Source organism: Micromesistius poutassou (genome assembly GCF_964030765.1).
Source record: "Micromesistius poutassou genome assembly, chromosome: 20".
Taxonomy (NCBI): domain Eukaryota; kingdom Metazoa; phylum Chordata; class Actinopteri; order Gadiformes; family Gadidae; genus Micromesistius; species Micromesistius poutassou.
The window spans coordinates 6,039,903-6,055,123 of record NC_140290.1 but is presented as its reverse complement, the minus strand read 5'-3'; the positions used below and the strand labels follow the sequence as shown (position 1 = coordinate 6,055,123).

The 15,221-nt window shown below is 49.3% G+C and overlaps 1 protein-coding gene across 1 annotated transcript in view; it reads right to left on the bottom strand.

The window, feature by feature from the left end:
- The window catches only part of LOC311365309 (receptor-type tyrosine-protein phosphatase U-like), a 125,956-nt gene that overhangs the window by 75,482 nt on the left and 35,253 nt on the right, over positions 1 to 15,221 (bottom strand). Inside the window, exon 2 of the mRNA XM_084484824.1 lies at positions 10,250 to 10,378. Coding sequence (XP_084340950.1) covers positions 10,250 to 10,378 — 129 coding nt within the window. The remainder of the gene's footprint in view (positions 1 to 10,249; positions 10,379 to 15,221) is intronic.

The window sequence follows — 15,221 nt, the reverse complement described above, 5'->3', positions numbered from 1 at the left end:
ACAATGCCCACACATACTGTACAAGCACCAGCCACCCATTGCCCATGAGCTGATCTCCTCCACTCCACTAGACATGAGGCTGGAGAGTGTGCGTCAGACAAGACTTTGAGACTAGAGCTGGGACAACTTGTTTTTTGTTGTTTTTTTTCTCTCCCAGTTCTCTCTCCCAGGATGGCAGCAAAACACCTTAAGTTCTGTTGATTTGCCCCCTTCCCCACCCTGGAATGTTAATTCATCAAGCAGTCGCAGTAGTAAACCAAAGATCCTACTCTGAGTGAACGTTACGTTATACTCAGGGCTTCAATTTCAGCGCGGGATTGCGGGTATTGCGCATATTTTTTTAAAATCCTGCAACCCAGGCCAGCATAATGCGGGATCTATTGACTTCACTTGACGGGCCATCTTCCGATTTCAGTGGTGCATCTGTCCTTCATACAATCTTTGACACACACACACGCACGCACACGCAGGCACACAGAAACCCTTCGCGCTTGCTCCTTCTCGTTCTCTCCCTGTCAAAAGTTGTACACGACCCATGTGCTGTTCTTGTTATTTCCATCGCTATGAGCTTTCAGTAGACTAATGCAAAAATGGACCGCTGGCTTAAACGTATACCTCTACAATTTCAGCGCGTGATTGCGCAATCGGTACAAATTCATGAGGATACTGATGTAGGCTACCATGAAGATGTGACTAAGAGAGGAGAGGGAGAAACTAATACTCCTATCGCTTGTCCCGTGCGCAAGCACAAGCCCAGAAGGCGTACGCAGATGACCTTCTCTCACACACACACACACACACACACACACACACACACACACACGTATACACATATGTTAACAAGAAATATTTTGATTGTTAGATTAATTGTAATTAATAAATTGTAATTAAAATTAAAATTAATCGACAGATTAGTCGACTAATCTAAAAAATAATCACTAGATTAATCGTTTGAAAAATAATCGTTTGGGACAGCTCTATTTGAGACTATGAGAACGAATAACTAAAGGCACTCTAAAGATTTTCTTCTTGCACGACCCATCTTTAGCAGATCACCTATAAACAGAAGCCTACAGGAAGTCCTTGGAGAGAAACGCTGGGACTAAGGCCCGTCGTCACAAGCGAAAACAAACCATTTTCCTTTGATGCGTTTCAGGAATATCTCCACAAAGACGGCCTCGAGAAGAATCGCTGTAGTACATATTCAAGGCGACTGTGTGGCACTATTTCTCCACAAAAATAATCGATGGTTTCAGAAAAGTGCGTTTTCGGGCACCGGATCCACCGGATCCGTCTGGTTCGTCGGCCCAAACGCACAACACACCCTTAAATGTAAGACACAACACTGCTCTGGCATCGCTCTGCTCTGGTTTTGAGTGGCTGGCCGGTAAAGAGGTTTTCTTTTTGAAAACCCCACTCCCACCGTCACACAGCACACATACGCTCACAAGCACGCACACAGGCACACAGACGGAGGCCTTCCACAGCTGGCCCTTATCGAAACGGCAGGTCTTCAAACAGCCAGCAAGAAAGCGAAAAAATGAAAAAAAAAAAAAAGATATTTTTTTTGCTACCCAATTTCAGAAAAAAAATCCTAATCCTTCCAACTTTCAATTTGGCTAGGATCACGAATGAAAGAGACCACGCGTTGAGGCAAGATGCGAGAGAGAGAGGAAGCAGGGATGGGGGAAAGAGCAATAGAGAGAGAGAGGGGGAGAGGGGAGAGGGGAGAGGGGGAGGAGAAGAAAGAGTATGAAAGAGGGGCTGGGGGAGAGAGAGCGAGTGAAAGGCGACAGGATGAGGCATTATGACAAGCGCTCGTCAGTGGGCCACAACGAGGAGTAGAGGTAGGAAATGAAGGACAAGACGAGGAGAAGGAACGGAAGCCAATTATCTGTACAGGGAGTCCGACAGTCAGAGAGAGGAAACCAAGCACTCAGGGGCCGATAACCCCCCCTACGACCCACACACAAACACACTCACACTAACACTGTGGCGATCCCTCAGTGTCACCTGTTGGCAAACACAGATGGCCATGAGCACTTTTGTCATGCTTTTTTTTCTGGGCCAAGTTTTAATTTTACCTGTGATAGCAAGGACACATATGCCACACACACACAAACACACACACACACACACAAGATACCCATTCCAAAAAAATGATCCACCCCCCACACACACACCCATTCCTTAAACCAACCCTGCCGAATAGAGACAGAATTATTTTGAGTTTATTTGACCTATTATTATTATTATTATTATTATTATTATTATTATTATTATTATTATTATTATTATCTAATGAATACGGCATAAAGGAAAATGTTGCCTTGTTTTGCACTACAAACAATATTTATGGCGGCGCTTAAACCGAGTGTGCAACCGTTCGACCGAGCTATCGCCGGCTACGTTTGACATTCCAATGAAAACACAACCGCCGCTTGCTTAAACAGCATTACGGTAGAATACCGAGTTCCACAATAAGAATTAACACATTTACGCGCACTCATTAAAAACCCTACCAACACCAGTCGAGCGCTGGTGGTTGTGAATGTTGCTCGCGATCAAATTAGCGCCAAGCTGTCTCGCTTACCACTTAGCACGCGCAAAGTGACCTCACCCGGCAATCATGTGAGCCAATCGGAAACGTCAAATACCTTAACCCCTCGTGTTGCAATACAATACGGACCCCCCCGCTACCCGAGATCTCACGTTTACTGTGGGAACCCAACGTGTGCTAATTGCTGCCGTCCGCCTCGTAACACACTGCACAAACCGTGGGGGGGGGAAGCCTTTCCCCGGCGTAGCTGCAGGAATGACGGCAAGGGGGCTTTACTTTTGATTGACTTCTGAAACAAGGGGGAATTAGTGCGTGACGGAGCTCGTTCACGACAGTGGCCGAGGGTATTTTTAGACTGTGCCCTTTCAGGCGGCGACTTGAAAGCAAACCCGAAAACCAGGAGCGAAACGACTTGGAAAGCGATCGAGTGTGGGACTGTGTAGCGATATTTGGAGGCGGCGGTCCCCTCGACTTCATTACATTCTGCGTAGGTGGGTAAATGTTTACGTGTCACTGAATGTCAATGTCGCACTAAGTGCCTGCCGCTCCAATGTTATTTCACCGAAAAATCCAATCAGTCCCAGCAAGAACATCTTGGCCAATGATGTGCTAATAAACTCAGCGGAAGATAATGAAAAACAAAGCACCGCTTTGAAGGGAAGTTTGAAAGTGGTAATTTAGCAACGACGTGCCGTCTAGTTTTTTCCCAACACACGGGTAAATTAGCATTAGAAAAATCTCAAAGAATGTTTTCCAAATATCCAACGTCAAGGGCGTCAAAAGGGTGCTTAAAAACGGTATGACGAAAGTTACGGCAGGGGAATTAGCCGCTTATGAACACAGAATCACACAAAGAAACTGTGTTTTAAAAGCCTGCTGCACATCTGGTATAGCAGTCCAATCCCAACTCCACTCATACACCACCAAACAGGCCAAGGACTCTAGTTCCTTTTTTTTTTTCTTGCGCCTCCTGTGAAAATAATGCTTACTGTGCAGTATTTAAAATCCCATTAGTCTTTTGAGGTTCTCAACCTTCCCACCGGCGCCACTCCTTCAGTCTTTAATCATGACATAAGCTTCCAGAAGACGCCGTGCCCAATTATGGGGAAAGGACTCATCCCAAACGGACACCTTTAACGTTTATTAAATCCATTACCGGGGCCGTGGCGGGGAGGAGGTGGTCTGGGGGAGGGCCGTGGCTAAAATACGTTTTCTTCCTCCAAAAATGGTCACCCCAGGTCTCCCACCAAGAGCAGGGGGGAGATGGGGGGGGTCGGGGGGGGTCGGGGGAATGAGGAGAAAACGTGTGTGTCTGTGTGTGGGTGGGTGTAAAGAGAGATGGAAGGGTGTGGGCAGGGAGATGTGGGGTGGGCTTCATGATTTTTTGTCCCCCTCTCTCTGTTTCAACAGGCAGGCACTGCCACCAGAACTTTCCACTTTTTTTGTGACCACGTTTTGTTCAAAAACTATTTGATTATTATAAACGATGAATATTTATAACAAACCCGATCCGACTAGGTTGGATGCCAGGCTGTGCCAGGCGATTTAAACGGCCCGGTAACCTTGCTATTTAAACTACTAACAGTGGTTACTCAAATTACTTTATTGTAAATGAGCTGGCGGCACTCTGGGAACGAAGCGTGTACGTTTTTTAATCTCGACAGGTTTTCTGCTGAATGTGGGGAGAGATGGTTAAATACCAGATAGATAACACTGCACTGGATTCACTCCAAGTGCCATTGCCACCCCGCATTAGACACTTTAGACACGCCGTCTGTCTGTTCCTTCACAGGGGCAGAGTGAGCGAGAGACAGCCATGGAGCCAGCGAGAAAGAGCGAGAGAGCGGGAGTCGCGAGAGAGATAAAGACGGTCAGCGAGGTCGTCGTGGGAGGGAGGGGGGGCTCACGGCAGAATAATAAAGGTTGGCGTTGATGGAGAAGTTGCAGCCGAGGTGCGCAGGCAGCCGCCGGCATCACCCTGTCTGGCTGCGGCCAGGTGACACTAATGCCGGGAATTAAAAGCTCAAGTCAACGATGAAGGGCACGTCCAAAAGCTAATAAATAATGCAAATCCAGTCTTAAACGCCTCTCATAAACCCTCCAGAGCTTAGAGGGGGCGACAGTGATTGACCCTCGTTACCATTGCCGGAGAGCGGCAGAAGAAGAACCAAGAGGAAGAAAGATGCACGCGGGGAAGAAACGATTTGCGAGGACGCCGCTTAAAAACAGCCACGCGTGTATACCTCACACATGCCGCACGCAAGACACTGCTCGCCGCTAGACATGACATACCCGGGGAGAAGAAAGAAGAGGAAAACGACACAAAAAGAGAGCAAAAAAACAAAACAAAATGAGCGGTACCGCATTCTACCCGGCGCCGGCGCTGTCTACATCAATCACGCGAGGGTGTGAGCCAAATGCCAGCAATCAGCCGCCATCTTGACAGGCATGCCTGCGACGGGGAAGAGCTGTCGCCGTCTCCTCACTCGCCTGGCTGCGGTATATGCGCGGAGAAGGCTGCTTGTCACCCGGGACGGGGGCTGCTGTTCCCTCTCTCTCTCTCCCGGGAGGACACGGGCACACACACCGCCCCCCCCCCCTTTAGCGCATTGTTAGTTTGACTGATGTTAATTACAGCGGAGAGCCTGCAATGCTAATGCGGCGTATATATACCTGCCGCGAGACAAGGGCGAGAGGCTGGAAGGCGCCCCAGGGAGCGGGGCAGGGCCCTCGTGATTGGAAGTGGGCTAGCTACCTAGCCGACGCCGCGGAGAGCATTGATCGCAAACAGCGGTGGTATCCAGGTCAAATTTGTATTTTTTTTCCACCCCCCCCCCAAAAAAAAAAAGGCTGCACAACATTGACACGCCGATGCGATTCCCTCATCTCAAAACCCTTTATTTCTCAAGACGTCCAATCAAAGCGCACAGTGGAGGCGCCATCGACGTCTCCGGGCACAGCGGTTCCCCGTCACGTCCCCGCCGAGTCTCCGAAACAGGCACGCCAAAGTTAAATTGATTGATGACAATCCCGCAAAAAAAGCCCTCGGCAGACAATGGCGAATCACGCCTCGGCCCACCTAATCACATTTCCGTCTAACCAAACAATGGGGGCCAATTAAAGGGTTCTCTGAACATCATCTCAACCAGCAGACTCTCCGCAGCACCCGCGGCTCCAGTGGTTAATACTTAATGGAAGGGAGCGGGGAAAAGCAGAGAGTATACACCTGGGTTTAGGGTAATGACCAAGTCGTCTGATTGTGGCACGCTTGGCCATCAGACGTCTTCTGTTCAGACGGGCTAATACAGAGGTGTCTCAACGTGGAATCGTTATGGCTCCGTTGGGTGACGGGGGTTGCGGGTTGGATTCCTCAGCTCATCATAAAAGGATAATGTGTTGCGGGAGGTGTCCAAACACTTCACTGCTCGATGCCTGTATGTTCTTCTGAGAGGGTGAGCAAGCTATTAGTGAAGTGTTGTTGACACATCCCTCAACACATTCTCCATTAATGATGAGCTCAGGAGTCGGACCCCGCAATCCGTCACACAACAAAGGCAGGATTATGAAACGTTCCTGACCGCCTGACTATATTAAGCAAGATCATTATCGAAAGCCCTATAATAGGTCTCTCCCCCCCCACTCTCCCCCATGGACGTGTTGTCCACGTTCAAGGTCTGTCTGAATTTAAAAAACGATTCCGAAGTACGCACAGCATCAGTGGCCTTTCCAGAAGAGTCTGATTAGGGCCGTTGATGATGTTGCTTCTCAACCGCCCGCTTCAATTCAACTTAAATCAACTTGTGATAAAACATGACCCCAACTCCCGCACAGAAGGCTTCTAGTTCTACTCTCCTGTATCAAAGAATGTGTCCAACTGCATCAAGTCCAACTCCATCAGTTGCAGTCGTGAAGGCTATGATGACTTCAACTTCAACGGGGTCCATCGCGGCGGGAGACAACATTTCAATCCCAATTAACATTCCCTTTTCATCAACACCATAGAACAAACGGATTGCCGACATTAAACAAATGTTTCAGATCATACCGTGGCTCGAGTGTCTGCTGATGAGCTGGCAGACAGCGTTGACAACAGCGGAATGAAGCCGCAGCGGAAATCAAACCGATGCCTGCCTAATGTGCCATTTCAATGCAAAGAGTCATTCTGCTGCCACTAGTTAGTTTCTCCACTCTGGGGCACACGGATCATCAAAGCCAGCTCGGCGGTGCATGCGAGGAAGGAGCGGTTCTGAACGCCACCAGAGTGTTTGAAGTTCGGCCAAGCAAATGAGGACAATGTATAAAAGAATCCAAAAAAAACATAACAGGCCTCAGATGATCTTGGTCCGGCGTCGCTCGGCGTCTGACTGGAGGAGCGACTGGCGGAGCTGGAGAGCGACCCGACCCTTGTGTTCACACGATCTGAGAGGATTAACCCAGACATGGAGCTGGTTCATACGAGTGCGGGCAATACCTGGTGACCAGGGCGGTCGGTCCGTCTTGTGGTGTGTAAGCAGCAGGCGAAAGAAGGGGAGACGTTTTGAAGACCCAGCCCTCCATGGGACCGGCCCACCGGACCCATACAAATGTGTCTTCAGCTCGGTTGTAATTATCCTATTGGATCTTGGGCCGCGGAGCAAAGATCTTACAAAACAATATTCCCTTTGAAGGCCAGGGGGAACCCTGCTTGTTAACATGATTTAAGGAGCTGGAGGAACCGGTCAATCTGTGGGAGGGAAGCTTGTCAACTCGCTGGAAACTATGGACAACGCCTGCTGATTTCCCGGGCCTGGAAGCTAAAAGAGAAGTTGGCTGAATGTATGGTTGGGTGAGCCAGTGGGTTTGGTGTGCACACAGAGCATGGCCCTGCTGTGCCTCACCCATACTGTTTCATATCATTGGTATTCTGTGGGGTTTGTGAGCGCAAATCCATACTATTGAACTGTTGGGTTGCCCAATAAACTATAGCGTTGTCTCAATCGCAGCCTCTTAAGTGGCCGGGGCAGAATTTAAAGTCCTTGTAAAAATGATCTACGAGGGTGTTAATTGTTGTGGTGGCGTTACACATCCTGACGAAGAATGGTGACCTTGGCTTTCTCGTGTGCAGCGGCAGTGAGTTTGTTTTAATTGACGCAAGTCATTATGGCGATGGTCAATCAATAACTATGTTAGCCGGCATTTATCAGAGCATAAGGTACAGGGGAGCGGCGTCACGTGCAAAAAAACAAAACATAAAGATGTAAGTCATGCTCGTTAACGCCAAATCACTGTGACGAAGCGTTAATTCCTTCCACTGACACAGCTGGGTAAATATGCAGACATTTGATGAATAATTGAGTGGCGCTTATCTATGGCACAAAATGTGTCGTTGTCTTAAGCGGATAAGGAAACAGGGTCCCTTCGTCTTCATGCTTGGGGATTCTTGCTGAGCCTTCCAACGTGATCTATAGCCTCCCTTCTTAAAATAATAATACCAGAGGAAAGGGTCGGACCGGGACACGCACACAAACCTCATCAAATGTGTTTGGATTAAATTCAGTCCCCCTGGTGGCATACGGACAGCTGATGAAGAGAAATAAAAAAATTTAACAATTTACCGCTGCCGGGCCCTGCGGTACACCAGGAAGTGCAATCAGCAGCAACCAACCCACCCCCCCCCCCCCCTTGTGATGGATCCCTGGGACTTTGTTAACAGACCCCGATCTGCCTCGGGAGAGGTGCACCGGTGGAACAAGGCGGAACAAGCGCTTGATAACAAGCCATGAATTATGCAGCTCCGGACGTACGCCGGCTTCCCCAGCCCCCACCACCACCACCACCACCACCACCACCACCACCACCACCCCTTCCCCTTCCCCGAGCTCCTTCCATGAATAGCCCCGGCTTACCCACCGGAGAGGTCCATAATGACATGCATGGGCTTTACCCACAGACACGTTCTCTCGCTTCTCAGGTGATGCGAGCGCCGGATACCGCTCGCACGGGGAATGTTTACCCATGACTGGCAGGTGCAGATGGGTGTATTCACCTGCATGTGAAATGACAGCATGGGTTCAGGAGCCAGCCCCCACCCCCACACCCCCCACCCCACGACCGACTTAAAAGAGAAGATGGGGATGTGTCGGGGCATTGGAAAGCAAGCTGTTGCAAAAAGGAAAGACTGGAGCCAAGTCGGAAGTAAGGCGGGCTGTGTCCGCACAAATTCCTCCTGCTGTACGTATTCTCACACACACGCACACAAACACACACTTCTATCACAGACAAACACACACGCAGGCAGCAAGTTCTTGCTGAGGTAAGCGTGATAGAAGACAGGATTATTGTGCTAACAGATTATTTGAAGTTAATTAGAACAGCTGCCATGACAAACTACTAACAAAATCTCATTTCCAGGAAGAGCAGTCTTAGAATAAAAAGCCTTAAACAAGTGAAATCGGTTATCGCAAGACTTGCTCATGATGAGTAAACAAAGCCTCCATCATTGCAGGCCTGGCCTAGACTTTAAAGCGAGCCACATCCCTAATCCTAGCCAATTGATTTTGCCTGCCTAGTCCCCTCTGTGCATCAGAGTTAGTGCTTTCCTTCATCATCGTCACTTCTTTCTTCTCGCTCACACTTCTTGACACTCGTAGAAAAAAAAAGGAAAGATGATTGTCAATCATGTTTTTTTGTTTGGCCAAGGATTTGATTTCATCAGTGGCTGAGGCAAATGTCTTTGACTTTGTAGAGCGATTGCCGTATGAAATCCTTTGCTGGAACTTAGAAATCCAGAGCAACTGCCACTAATCTATTTGCCATTTGTTCTATGTTTTGGTTTGGTGGCACAATTAGCTTGAAAAGCCACAAATATTCCCCCAAGAAGCATGATTGCGCCTATTTAATTCCCCTTGCCGCACATATAGGGTATCCATCTTGAGCAATTTAAAACACTTCTACTTTCAGGAACTGAAATACGGCAGTATGCAACTTAAAAAAATGCACCAATGTACAAAATATTTCCCAGAAAAAAAGGTACCTGGCTTAGATTTCATTGCATATCAGCAGGATAGATAATACACGCTTAAATAAATAATAAGATCTTTTTTGGCTTGGTGTAAAAAATTATAGTTTTGCCTGCACTTTACAATAAAATGATCATCCTCAGCACAACGATTAATATATTGACTTGCCTCAAATAGAAGGGGCCAGTGTTGATTAAATAACCACTAAAGCTTTTAAAATATTGGGTGTCATCGTTCAATACCGTACAATGTTAATGGTGATTTTACACATTGTCATTTTTCCATGAATAACGATCACATTTCCCATGCCTCCGTCAGCTCAATAAGTCTCCCCTTTCCCAAGAAGACTTGAAGTGAAAACCATGACTACTGGTGCTAGGGCAGCAGTACTCAGCACACCAACACCCCTTGCATGAATCAATAAGTAATAACTATGCAAGGGTGATTGGGTGAATTAGACAATATACTGATGACATTATCCTATATAGTGTTGACACTATATAGGATGATTCCTTATTATTAATATTGATTAAAAAAATTATCTCTGTACAGCACTTCGGGCAAAGTTTGTTCTCTAGAAACAAGTTTGAAATGTGAAAAGTTTTAAATGTATTTGCCGGTCGATTTTTTTTTATTCTGTGCCTACACAAAAACCTACACGAAGACCGTGAAGGTTGCTATGGAGACCCACCTCGGAGTAGATCAGGCGTGGCGTGGGGCCAGCTGTAGGTCCTGATCAGCTGCCAGTCAAAGTCGTCCTCCTGTCCCTGGCGGTAGTCACACAGGCTGGCGTCCGAGTCCTCGTCGAAGGTGCAGCCGCCTGAACAATCACACACACGCGCACACACACACACACACACACACACACACACACACACACACACACACACACACACACACACACACACACACACACACACACACACACACACGGGAGACAGAACACAATGAGGACCCTGAGTAGAAAATGACACACCACAAGCAAAAAGAAAATCACCCACCCAGAAGCCTTCCCAAAAAAGAAAATCACACTGTATTCCCTTTGTCTGCTGCAGCTGGTAACTTTTAGTACGGGCACACTGCAGAAATAATCGCTCGGGATCGATGTGACATCGCAGCAGGAGGAAAAAAAACATAAATGCCTTAATACATCAAATCCCGGAGAAAGCTTTCAGCTAAAAGCTAAATTACAGCTAATGGCTGGAGCCGGCTGTCAGCACTGTCACACCATGACCCCGTCCATCCCAGCACTGGACGCCCCACTGTGGGTAAGACAAATGCCACGTCCCCCCCACCCCACATGTCGCACGGCTGGATGGGGAATTATGGGTCTCAAGGTGATCTCACCACCAGGCTTTTAAGGCTAACCCAGACTACCGAATTAACCACCTTCGGTTGAATCTCGGCTGACTGCGACTATTTATTAAGTCTGAGGGGGCAGGAGCTAAAACATATATACACACACACACACACACGAACACACACACACACACAAATTGAAAAGTTTTGAAACTATGAACTTTGACATCACGTCTACATTAGGCTTTTAACTCGTGTCAAGGTGAGGGAGGGTATGGGCCTGTTGCAGCTTACTGCCAACGCGTGACAACCTGAAAGTGAATCATGCAGGTCGAACGCATGGTCATCACCACACACACACACACACACACACACACACACATCAGTGATATAGACGATGTGTGATCTCCAATGACGACCATTTCTGCATGTCGAATTGGATGAAATCATCAGACACCGTGAGGTGACGCAAACTCCAGCCAAGACGGGACCCGAGTCGCGAATTAAAAGACCAAGGTCCCTCCGTCCGTTTTTTTCCGTATGATTGCGGAATACATTCTTAATCAGTTCCGAGCCACATCACTTCAGAAAAACACAGATGCGGCGCTGCACTTGCACAAGCTCCTCACTGGCTCTCTCTCTCTCTCTCTCTCTCTCTCTCTCTCTCTCTCTCTCTATCTCTATCTCTCTCTCTCTCTCTCTCTCTGGCGTTATTATTATTAGACCTTATTTTAAGCTGTCAAACACTTTGGGCAATTACTATCTGACGAAGAAATATGGCAAAGTCCGCAACTTCCCTGGCCCGGGGCAGGCCACATGTTTTCCTGGTGTCTAAGCAAATCGTGCTCTTTCGGTCCTCCTCTGTGTGTTTGGCGTCTCGCGTGGTGGGTGGCATGGCGTGCTGTGCCTCCGGCCACGGGCATGGGGATGTGATTGGAGGAGAGGGGGAAGGGAAGGGAAGCGCGAGAGCACCCTGCGGCGGGGATGGGGACTTGAGTTTGAGAAGGCTTTCCCCCCCCCATCCCACCCCCCCTCAAGCAGTGACAAGAGGAAGTGTCACCGGTGGTGCTGGTGTTCTTTGTTAGAACTCAACTTTCCCATGCTCCTTTGCTTCCCAGCTCGACGCTGCTCGCCTGCGGGGAACCGAAATAAGCTGCTCTGGTCGCGTGGCAGAACAAGGAGCACGCAATTAGGGGCGAAATGATCCGCGCGCGTGTGTGCGTGTCCCAGAAGTGCTCTGTAATGTTGTGTGCATGTGTGCGGGCGTATGTGTGTGTGTGTGTGTGTGTGTGTGTGTGTGTGTGTGTGTGTGTCTGCATGCGTGTGTGTGTGTATGTGTGTGTGTTTGCGCGCGTGTGTGTGTGTGTGCGTGTTTACGTGTGTGTGTGTGTGTGTGTGTGTGTGCGTGTTTACGTGTGTGTGTGTCACTCCCAATGGAATCAAACCTTAATGACTGAAATGCGTTTGAAACACACAGGCTCAGGAATTATTTAGTATTTACCACGGCGACCGCCCGACACAAACAACAGCGCTGCGTCGCCACACAAGACGCAGCCGCTAACGCAACCGCGGCGGCAGGAAGCACGACTACGGCGCTCGCGGCGCCGCTTCCAGGGAGGTAATTGGCTCATCAGAGGAGATTGCACAGGTTCCACGCCGGCCCCTGAGCAGCAGCAGCAGTGGCAGCAGCGCGCCGCCGTGACGATAACACAGGGGGTCCGCACCGAGGGGGAGGAGGGGGGGGCGTACACACCAGGGGCCAGGGACTACTGTGGAGGGCCGCCGTCACGGCTGACGGGGCCGTCACGGCCGACGCGGCCGTCATGGCTCCCGGGAGGGGACACACGGAGGTGTGGGTAAGTATGTGTGAGAGGGGAGGGCCGCTCGTCCCTCGACGCTATGGGGAGGGGGGGGGGGGGGTGGAGGCAATTTGCCGAACGAGGCTCCCGCTGTTGTTTTGTTTGGCAGAAGGGGATTTATATTTGATTCGTTTTTTCGTCGTTGTTGTTTCCGAGAGTAGTGGTGGTGGTGGTGGTGGTGGTAGTTGTTACAGTGATGGTGGTGGTGGTGGTAGTTGTTACGGTTATGGTGGTGGTGGTGGTGGTGGTTGTTATGGTGATGGTGGTGGTGGTGGGGATGGTGGTGGTGGTAGTTGTTACGGTGATGGTGGTGGTGGTGGGGATGTTGGTGGTGGTAGCTGTTATGATGATGGTGGTGGTGGTGGGGATGGTGGTGGTGGTAGTTGTTATGGTGACGGTGGTGGTGGTGGTGGTTGTTGTGATGGTTTCTGGGGTTGCTGTTGGTGGTAGTTGTTATGGTGAAGGTGGTGGTGGTGGTGCTGTTGTTGGTGGTGGTTGTTGTGATGGTTTCTGGGGTTGCTGTTGGTGGTAGTTGTTATGGTGACGGTGGTGGTGGTGGTGCTGTTGTTGGTGGTGGTGGTTGTGATGGTGTTGGGGTTGCTGTTGGTGGTAGTTGTTATGGTGATGGTGGTGTGGGGTGTGTGGCGGTTTTGCTGGTTACGGTGGCAGTGGTGTGATGTCTCTCGGTTGGTGTCTATCTTTAGAGAGCTCCAACCGAACGGGAAGTTGAGCGACTTGTTCCCTGAATCAAGTGCACTTGTTTTCCTCTTGAAGTGTGTGTTAGTGTGTTTGGCATATTACCTTACAACGCCGGCCAGCGCTCCAAGAAATGCTGGTACCCAAGGGGAGAGTGTGGGGGGGGGGGGGGCACTTGAATATCACTTCAGTGGTTGTTTTTTCTCTTCATGGCGAGAAAATAAAGAGTAACAAGTTAAGTTGGACTCACCCTTATCCCCTGCTGCTAGAAAAAAAGCCTAATGCCAAGGCAGTACTATGTTTGTGAAAAGTAGTCACAAGCTGTGAACATTGATTTTCCGATCTAGATCAGCAGAGGCCCCAGAATGTGTGGGAGTATCCGACGAGCAGAGAAAATGAGCATAGAGATGTTAAACCATTTCTTCTTTGCTCTTAATCAATACTTTTTGTTTTTGCTCCTTCCTCTTCATCTGGTGCCTTTTAAGTCATTTTTGTTCTATGGTCCGCTTCACAGCAAAATCGGGCCAAAAAATAAATAAATCGGGCTGAAAAATGCCGTGGCCAACTCCTTCCTCGGAAGTAATGCTTAAAAAAAACAAAAGACGGTGTGAACACACAGCGTTGGCCGAGGCCTGGAAGGAACCGGGTCAAACAAAGCATCAAACGTACATATATTTCCCGCTAAGTCCGGTAAAATCCCTCACCCAGCCACACTAGCGCTATAAGCCATTAGCCAAATCCTTCGGGGGCCAGTTGATGAGCTAATAGCTCTGAGCGAGGGGAGTGGTAGAGATGGTGGTGGAGAGAGTGTTGGGGGGGGGAGGGGGGAGGGGGGGGGCAGGCTTTAATTGAATCCCATTAGCAGCATTTTGGAAGGATCAAAGTCATGCACCAGCGGAGGGAGTTTAACTGCCGAGAGGGTCCCTGGGGCGAGGAGAAGAGCCCTCGGGAGGGAGATAAACCCGGAGAGGTATGGAGAGAGACGGGTGACCAGTGCCACCGACGCCAGCGCCGCCGCTGTCTCTGTCCCACCCAGCGAAACGTTGCACAGCGGGATGAAATACCGCACTAGTACTTTCATGAGAGAGAGAGAGAGAGAGAGAGAGAGAGAGAGAGAGAGAGAGAGAGAGAGAGAGAGAGAGAGAGAGAGAGGTTGAAGGGCTTTTCAACGAGCACAAGAAAAAACAGGAACAAAGGGACTAAGAGGTTTGCATGACGAGGACAAATTGCGCATGACGTGGAGCATTAGTGCAGACAAAGGCATTAGTCGGCTTCCATCGCAATCTGAGAGAAGCATTCAAGGAAATCACAGCAGTCCCCAGACACCCCTAACTTGTCCACAGTCCCCACCCCACCCTCATGCTCTGGGTGGCCCCTGCTGAGAGTGGCACAGTCCCTTATAGGTGTATGGTATACACTTCTGAATATAGCTGACAAACTTTTTTTGGGAGATTGGCAATGGATACTGTGGGCCGCGGCTCCAGCTGGAACCAGATATCTTTGGGCTTCTGCCAGTGTTGACAATGCCTGTCCGTCCGTCCGTCTGTCTGCTTGGCTCATCCAAAAGCAACCCCCCCCCCCCCCCCCCCGCCCCTGCCACCATCCAGTTTTATTTCCTCCCAGAGTCGTGAGTCAGAGATTCCAAACTCAATAAAACCCGGTCCTCACAACGCATGAGGACGGTCCACGGGTTTTCGGCCAAAATTTCCCAAAAACGAGAAATATTTTTTTTCCTCGTGGCATCAAAGGAATCACACGCAACGCGTAAACCCCGCCTCCAAACCCTCTCCTCCTCACGATAGCACTCCA